This window comes from Centruroides sculpturatus, unplaced genomic scaffold, assembly GCF_000671375.1.
Source record: "Centruroides sculpturatus isolate CEXI.00-Female unplaced genomic scaffold, Cexi_2.0 scaffold1466, whole genome shotgun sequence".
Classification (NCBI taxonomy): domain Eukaryota; kingdom Metazoa; phylum Arthropoda; class Arachnida; order Scorpiones; family Buthidae; genus Centruroides; species Centruroides sculpturatus.
Window position 1 is genome coordinate 179,111 of NW_019385774.1, and position 9,574 is coordinate 188,684.

A 9,574-nucleotide genomic window follows, 5' to 3' on the forward strand; every position below is an offset into this window, starting at 1 on the left:
AGTCGCACCCTAAGAGAACAATTAAATGTGATATTATTTAACGTAATTCTTGCATAAACGAAGACCGAATTCTTGCAAAAACGAATAATTTATATTTATTGGCTAATCACACAGCAATCGAGTATACAATTATTTACAACTGTAATAAATTGCTTTCAAATACTTGATTGCTATTTGATAAGCTTTAAAATAGAAATCGAAAATACGTTGAATAATAATAATTTAAGGGCAAGCAGCAGAGTTATTAATATTAAGTGTCATATTGTTCATTTAAAATTGTCGACAACGTTTAAATTAAATAAATTTAGTACATAAAAACGAGCTTAAATTATATAAATATTAGAAATTTTCCCATCGAGCATGACTGAATGCTTTTTATGAGAAAGTAGGGATTAAATCTAACGGGTTCGTTTCATTATTACTTCCCATTGAATTACTTTTAATTACTAATAATCAGTGTTTATAAATATAAAAAATAATAAATTAGTTTAGAAAATTATTTCTTGATTTTATAAGTTATTTTTTTCTGGTATTACGATTAGCTTAGATTATTTAGGTTTATTTAGGTTAGTTTTATATACAATATATAAGCGTTATCTAAGTTACCTTTTCCTGAGTATACGAAACATCTTTATTCTAATTTATATTTTACATACGTTATTTAAATATGTCAATATTTTTGGGAAGGTTTTGTTTACATTATACACGTAAAATACCGGGAAGTCAAAAAGGTTTCTCTGTTATTATTGACGCTCTCCTCTTCACTTTCAACCTTGGTAACAGTTCAGGGTTATCGTTACGTACGGAACTAAATCTCGACTTCATGACGTTATAGAAGGAATACGTGAGAATATACGCATAGAGTTCCTTTTTGTGATAATCATTGATACCTTTCTCTAATTTAGAAAATTTATTTTACTTCAGTAATTACTTTCCTGGTTGTCATATATAACCGAGGGAAACTATGTCCATCGGTGAAAAAAATGACCATTCAAGATTTTTAGTTTTTTGAAGTCGAGACCTTAATTAAAACGTCAAAAAATACAAAAAAAATGTTTGGAGGAATTTTTCTGTATACAGTGGATGATCGGTTAACGAACATAATCCGTTTCAAGATTTTGTTCATTATCCGATTATTGATTTACCATACGTTTTTATGGGAATTTGATTAATTCGTTCCGGAGACTCCCAAAAGTAATAAATATATACTTTCTTACTGCATTTATTCATATGTAATAATAAAAATACATGTATACAATGTCTTGCATTTTTATTTGTCATGTTTTTTCCGTTTGTGGGGGTGAAGTTCGGAATATATATTAAACCTCGGGTTACCAACGGCAACCGGAGCAAATAACATTTGTTCCGAAACCCGTTTCAAAATTTTGTTCGTAAACAGTAGCTGTTTACGAACAAAATTTTGAAACGGGTTTAGGAGCAAATAACATTTGCTCCGGTTGCCATACAATAACTCGGTTTTCGAACAAGCTACTCGGCAGATCCGACCACCGATGATCAACTTCGAATGCGTTCGTTAATGGCGATCGCTCTGCGTTCCGCTACTACGGGAGTGCTCTGCTGTTTGTAGGCATTTAGGAACAACGGTAAAAGAAAAAAAATGGCGGCGCCCGTACTATAAATAGTGTCGTAATGGAGAGATCTATGATTTTAAAATATGCGTTTTTACGAACAAAAGAAGGGACCAAATTTTAAAATTTAACCATAAAATAGATTATCTCGCCGACGGAGCATTGAAAAAAGTTAGAATGCCGGCTACCATTCGAAACAAATTCGAAGAAGATACTTACATGACCGCGTGCACTAATTCGCGCTTTTACAACTTCAAAATTTTCATTTATACAACCACATAATGGATCTGGAAACGAAACTATCGGAGCTACGGAAGACGCCATGTTGTTTTCCATCTTAAACTACTATTACATGTGGCCGTTTTTGCCGTCCGACGAAGGGCACTCCGGTCGAAATATAGGAACGCATCACGCAAGAATTTTTAAACGAATGCCGCTGGCGCAGAGTTACGCGGAGGAATAAAAGAACGCACTCTTGCTGTATTTCCTGTGTTAAAGAAAGTCGACGGCCCGACCAATCAACGACAGGACTATCGATTTAATAATATTTGTTAACTTTGTTTATTCGTCANCGATCAGTATATACTAGGTTGAACGTCGATGTACACGTCGACGTCTCCCGCGTTCCGAAAAGTTTCGAATTGTTGCCTGAAGACAAAGGAAGACCAAACGGTATTCGTTATTTTATTGATACTTCGCTTCTTTTTGTTTGTTTAGTGAAGTGTTCGTTATCCGATTTGTTCGTTAACCGATTACACACTGTATATGGATGTTCTTGTGCATGTGTGTGAAATTCTTTACTTTTCCGAAGCATAATAACTCCTTTGTCTGCTTTCTGTACAAAATTTTGAAATTTTTAGAAATGTTTCTCTACTGGAAGCATTGACGCAATTCAATTTTGGTGGTTAAAGATCGACGGGGTAAACAGACAAACGAAGGTTGTGTCACATCTGCAGTATTGGCCCTACTGGAGATATGACAAGCGACCCTCGTCCACAAACTTAATGATTTCACACGTTATTCCCGTTGACAATTTTTTTTTTTTTATAAAACTCATCCCTACCTTAAAAAGTAAGCTTTTTGCTATTTTATAATAATAATATAGAATGTTTTTAATTATTAAACATCATAACAGGTGGCGGCACACACAGATTAAATGTTGCCGGGTAAGTTATTAATAATAAACTCGTTGCTGGATTTTTTAATGATGTATTAGATAAAATTTAATAAATGCATTTTTAATTAATTAATATGATCATAGTTAAGGTTCGAATACAATAGAAGGTTTATGAAAAATTTATTGTAATTTTTACTAAATATGTACATTGTTAATATGAAATAATTAAAGAAGGGAATCTATATATTTTAAAACATTTAACACAAAGAATTGAAATTTTAATCACTGTATCAGAATTCATTGAATATGAATCTGTCTGATATTTAAGATCGTTTTATTCTTTCCATTTAGTTAATTTTCATCTTGAAAATACAGAAAACTGAAACTAATAAAGGAGAAGAAGAACGAAGTTCAATCCTGCAAGAATGAAAACCATGATTTGCTCTTAAATATTTGTATTTTACAGGCTTGAACGTTGTAAATCTTTTTATAGGAATCGTGTTATGAAGGAAGTATTTTTTAAAAATACAATATTCGTTTTATTCGAATTTAACATATTATACAATTATATATTTAACAATACGAATCAATAAGATTATGAATAAAACATTTTAATNATTGATACCTTTCTCTAATTTAGAAAATTTATTTTACTTCAGTAATTACTTTCCTGGTTGTCATAGATAACCGAGGAAAACTATGTCCATCGGTGAAAAAAATGACCATTCAAGATTCTTAGTTTTTTGAAGTCGAGACCTTAAGTAAAACGGAATTTTTCTGTATACAGTGGATGATCGATTAACGAACATAATCCGTTCCAAGATTTTGTTCGTTATCCGATTATCGATTTACCATACGTTTCTATGGGAATTTGATTAATTCGTTCTGGAGACTCCCAAAAGTAATAAATATATACTTTCTTACTGCATTTATTCATATGTAATAATAAAAATACATGTATACAAGGTCTTGCATTTTTATTTGTTATGTTTTTTCCGTTGTGGGGGTTAAAGAATTTGTTCAATGTCGATTGCTTTTCTGTCTTCTTCATGATTTTTCAGAAGTAATTAATCGCATTGTAATTGTAGACATCCCTACGCCTATTAACCTCAACCTGGTTTGGATGCCATTTTAAGATCGTTTTGTTCTGACATTCTCCCATTTCTTCAAAAGATCTTTAATAGCAGATATCGGCATAAATCCGCTTTTTCAAAAGAAAACGTAAAAGAATTGTTTCTATCAGAAATATAAAAGGCTAGAATTACAAGGGAGATTTTCAAAGTTCGGGGGAATACTAACCGTTCAGTATATACTAGATTGAACGTCGATGTCGACGTCTCCCGCGCTCCGAAAAGTTTCGAATTGTTGCCTGAAGACAAAGGAAGACCAAACAGTATTCGTTATTTTACTTCGCTTCTTGTGTTTGTTCAGTGAAGTGTTCGTTATCCGATTTGTTCGTTAACCGATCACACACTGTATATGGATGTTCTTGTGGGTGTGTGTGAAATGCACTATTTTCTTTACGTTTCCGTAGCATAATAACTCGTTTGTTTGCTTTCTGTACAAAACTTTGAAATTTTTAGGAATGTTTCTCTACTGGGAGTATTGACGCAATTCAATTTTGGTGGTTAAAGATCGAAGGGGTAAACAGACAAACGAAGGTCGTGTCACATCTGCAGTAGTGGTCCTACTGGAGATATGACAAACGACCCTCGTTCACAAACTTAATGATTTCACACGTTATTCCCATTGACAATTTTTATAAATCTCATCCCTACCGAAAACAGTAAGCTTTTTGCTATTTTATAATAATAATATGGAATGTTTGTAATTATTAAATATCATAACAGGTGGCGGCACACACAGATTAAATGTTGCCAGGTAAGTTATTAATAATAAACTCGTTGCTGGATTTTTTAATGATGTATTAGATAAAATTTAATAAAATTTTTAATTAATGAATATGATCATAGTTGAGTTTCGAATACCAGAAAAGATTTCTGAAAAATTTATTGTAATGTTACTAAATCTGTACACTGTTAATTAATATGAAATAATTAAAGAAGGAAATTTATATATTTTAAAACAGTTAACACAGAAAATTGAAATTTTAATCACTGTATCAAAATTTATTGAATATGAATCTGTCTGATATTTAAGATCGTTTTATTCTTTCCATTCAGTTAATTTTCTTCTTGAAAATACAGAAAACGGAAACTAATAAAGGAGAAGAAGAACGAAGTTCAATCCTGCAAGAATGAAAACCATGATTTGCTCTTAAATATTTGTATTTTACAGGCTTGAACGTTGTAAATCTTTTTATAGGAATCGTGTTATGAAGGAAGTATTTTTTAAAAATACAATATTCGTTTTATTCGAATTTAACATATTATACAATTATATATTTAACAATACGAATCAATAAGATTATGAATAAAACATTCTAATGTTAAAACAGTCAAATTAAATTAAATTTTATAGAATTTATTTCATGTGTGTTGTTATTACTTTCAGTTGTTCTTTGGATGAAACACAACGTTTAGAAGAAAATATTTTCCAGGATTAAAGAAAAAAGTTGTATATTAGATAGTGTTTTACTTGAAGAAGCAGGAGAGAAATCTATTTCATGAAATAAGGATCAATGGAAAAAGCATGAAGATATAAAAACACTTTTAAAATGTTTTGCAGAAATTGTTTACTTTAATATGTTGTATCATTCGCAGTGATTGAAAGTATTAGTAATATTATATATTTACACTCGAAGTTTCTCATCTGTAAAATTAGTTTTTATGTTTTGATGCAAAAATGTGCTTTTCGATATATAAATGTTTATTTAGAGTTAAATACTATTATTGATTATTTATTGCTTCTAGTGAAGAAAATTAATTTATTACACACAAATAAAATATTATTTAACACAATTTTTTTAATTGCAGATAAAAGAAACCGAAAGAAATTTTCATGTAAACACTGTAAGAAGAATTTCAAAACGAAACAAACTTTGCAAACCCATGAAAGAATACATACAGGAGAAAAGCCTTACACTTGTGACGAGTGTAAGAAGAAATTTACACAACGGGGAAACTTAATTACACATCTTCGCACCCACACCGGAGAAAAGCCTTATAGTTGCGACGAATGTAAAGAGAAGTTTACACAAAGGGGAGACTTAATTAGACATATTCGCACCCACACCGGAGAAAAACCTTACACTTGTTACGTGTGTAAACANAATTTAAATAATTTAATGTGATTTAAAATATATTTAAAAACAAAAATACTCACCTGGGTAAGACTCTTCTTCACTAAAGATATTTCTTTATTTTTATCTCTGACTTTTCTTTGAAGATCATTTATGTCATGTAACAAGAATTCAAATTTCTTGTTTAATTCTTCTTTTTGTTTAGTTTTCATCTCTAATTCTTTTATTTTTTTGCTCATTTCATTGCGTTGTTTGTCGTATAACAATCTTCTACTATTCTTTTCGTTCGTGTAAATGACCAGCTGATTCTTCAACGAGTTTCTTTTCTTTATCGCTGACTGTATCTTATCTTTTAAATGATGCATTGTCACCTGAAATATAATAATCAATAATTCCTTTAAAAATTTTAATTACAATTAAAATATAATGCTGTATAAATACAGGATGGTGGTAAAGTAACTTATTAACCAACTAACGGCAATTTCTGGAGCGCGNTGTAAGAAGAAATTTACACAACGGGAAAACTTAATTACACATCTTCGCACCCACACCGGAGAAAAGCCTTATAGTTGCGACGAATGTAAACAGAAGTTTACACAAAGGGGAGACTTAATTAGGCATATTCGCAAACATACAAGAGAAAAGCTTTACACTTGTGACGGGTGTAAACAGAAGTTTTCACGAAAGGAGAGCTTAATTAAACACCTTCGAATCCACCCCGGAGAATAACATTATGAATGTCAATATGTCCAGAGAAATTCATTCGAAATACAGACCTGAAAAAGCATTACAATATTCACAATTAGAAATAATTTTCCTTCGAAATTTATAATTTTTATTTATATATAATAATCACAAAGTAGNTAATTACAATTAAAATATAATGCTGTATAAATACAGGATGGTGGTAAAGTAACTTATTAACCAACTAACGGCAATTTCTGGAGCGCGGAAAGAGAGGATAGCATACTTCAGTATATTGTTCATGTTAATTACGTAATAAATGTTAAAGTCATGCATAAATTGCATGAGTGATTCGTTAAAGCGAAGTATTATTTCCAATGGATTTATGGCATGGGGGTATAATTGCAAGCAGCCATATATTTCAATAAACTTGAAAACGGCAATCGAGAGGAGGAAAGCTGGAATTTTTCCCTAGATTCGAAGAAATGTTAGGGACCCGTAATGATTCCTACTCCTATAAAATTAACGTTATTTTTATTAATTAACAGAAAATAAAATATTTAAAACTGCTTTTTATNAATATTCCATTTTTTCACATCCCTTTGTGGGGACATTGAGTGTATTCACTTTTGTGCAATAGATGGCAACTAGCTTCCCCATGCTTTGTTCTGTAGTTTATCAATAGCTACATTGTTACTAAGTACTTTTTTCTTTCTTTTTATTTTCTGTATTTTCTTCTAGTTATTTTCCACTCAGTTTTCGGTTAGTCTTAGTTGTAAGTTAAAATAGGGGATGTTAGGTTAGAGTGGAAAAAACTTTGCCTTCTTGCTTATTTGTGTTTTGTCCGGACTGTCTGTCTATTCGGTTTTGTCGTTGTTCTAGTTTGTTTTTCGTGCTGTCTATCTAGCAGTTAAGTTAGCTTTGTTACGCACTCGCATTCTGTATTATTACTATTAAATAGATATACAGTAGAACCTCGATTATCCGACCTAATTGGGGACAGCGGTTGGTCAGATAATTGAAAGGGCGGAAAACCGAAAAGTATGAAAAAATCCATTATTAGTGTAATATATTATTATATCCCATATAATTAGTATATTAGTATATCGCTATTAACCTACTTCGTGTTGAAATTTTCATCGATGTTAAGCCTAACAAAAATTTTTTAAAATAATAATCGTCGCTATTGAATCGTTAAAAATTAGAAAATTAAGCCTCGTTTAAATACTGGCTCCCTTTCATGGTCGAATGAGTGTTGCCAGCTAAAACACGTAAAAATAATATTAAAGTAGCCAAGACAAGGCATTGTAGCGCCACATCAATAGCGGACATTTGAAATTTGCCGACTAGGACGGTCGGTTGATCGGGGGTCGGATAATCGAGGCTCTACTGTAATTTATTCACTGACTGCCACTCAGCACTAACCTACTCTTAGCTATTCGTGGCGGCTCTCAATTAATAGTGTTCGCTACACTCGGGACTTATTAGACCCTACGGGGGACCACGGCCTTCCAACCTAAAAACTGCACACTAACATTAAACTTAGAAGGTTCACTATCCAAACGAACGCCGTTCAGATGGATCCTACTGTCTGTCTTTTCTTCCTCCTTCTTTCCCTCCCCTTTACCCTCTTTTCCACAGATCGTAAAGAGAATTTAACTTTAACTGCTCGGCCGGAAAAACTGTGCAGGGGTCGTTACAGATCTTTCTTTCTTTCTTTCAGTAGATGGTAGTTCATATGGAGTCTTATGGCTGTACACCTTTACTCCGAGAGACTTGCGGGTGATCGCTATGCAACAGAAGAGCCGGCCTTATAGAATGACTTAATCGCGCGCGGGGAAAGAATGCCTTCCGAGAGGACTCTTGTGGAAAACTGGCCTCTATTCAGGCGTCATCGACATGGAGAAAACCCGGAAAACTCCATGCTGCCAGCCCGTTCGAGCGAAGCCCGAACCCACGACCGAAATCCGAGTATTCGGTCTTCTTGGTGTTCTTCCCAGGGTCTAGTCCTCCACTAAAATGCGGGGACGAAGACCTCGTCGTTACAGTTTAAAGAAATTTTTTAACTTTAAAACAACTAATAGCCTGGGGGCGTTGTAGCAACAGCGGTGTCATTCCGTAAAATAAATAATAAATTCATATCAATAATAAATATCTATTACAAATAAAACTAATAATATACTTAATTTCTCACGGCGTATCCTACTAAAACGCAGTCAAAAACGCAAAAAACCGCATCTAATAATAATATAATATATTTATTACTAATTTAAATCAAGGTCTATGTAAGAAGGTCAGGACACGCTTCCGTGATTCTATGCGGCAGCGGCCATTTTGGGACTCATCGATAGAGCTCAACATACGTGGTTCCTGCGTGAGTCGTCTATTATTACTTATATACGTACTCAAAACGTTAAGCAATGGGTTATTGTGTTGCACCTAATTGTAAAAGTAAGTCTACCGACGTTCGATTGTTCAGATTTCCTGCAGATAAGCAGAGGAGAGCGAAATGGGTGCAGAACTGCAGACGGGATACGTGGCAGCCAACTGAACATTCCAAACTGTGTGAGGTTAGTGTATATGAGTGTTTTTCAACCTTCTTGAATACGCGACCTTTTTACAAGTTAAAAAAATTTTGGCGACCCCCCAGGGCCATATTAAAACTATATCAGTGATTTTAAAAACTACGTATTTAATTTTCTTTCTGTTGAGACCTAAATATCGATCGAAAAACCAATTGTACTTTAAAATAAAAACGCAAAGTCTTCTCACTGAAATTGTAGTTTTATTTATTGTAGTGTAGGACCTACAAACACTTGTCTTTTTCTTTTATCCGCGACCCCCGTGTAAGGCTTTGCGACACCCTGAGGGTCGCGACCCACAGGTTGAAAAACACTGATATAGATAACTATCTATGGAATTTCGGGACTTTGAGTATCTATCTGAACTGAGGGGACCGAGACGACTTCAACGATACCCTAC

The 9,574-nt window shown here is 33.0% G+C and overlaps 1 protein-coding gene across 1 annotated transcript; it reads left to right on the forward strand.

The window, feature by feature from the left end:
- Window positions 1–4,895: 4,895 nt before the first annotated feature.
- LOC111642043 (gastrula zinc finger protein XlCGF8.2DB-like) lies at window positions 4,896–6,781 on the forward strand. Its single transcript, XM_023388306.1, has 3 exons — window positions 4,896–5,955; window positions 6,352–6,358; window positions 6,410–6,781. The coding sequence occupies exons 1-3, from the start codon at window positions 5,504–5,506 to the stop codon at window positions 6,635–6,637; spliced, it is 687 nt and encodes a 228-aa protein (XP_023244074.1). The 5' UTR covers window positions 4,896–5,503; the 3' UTR covers window positions 6,638–6,781.
- Window positions 6,782–9,574: the final 2,793 nt, after the last annotated feature.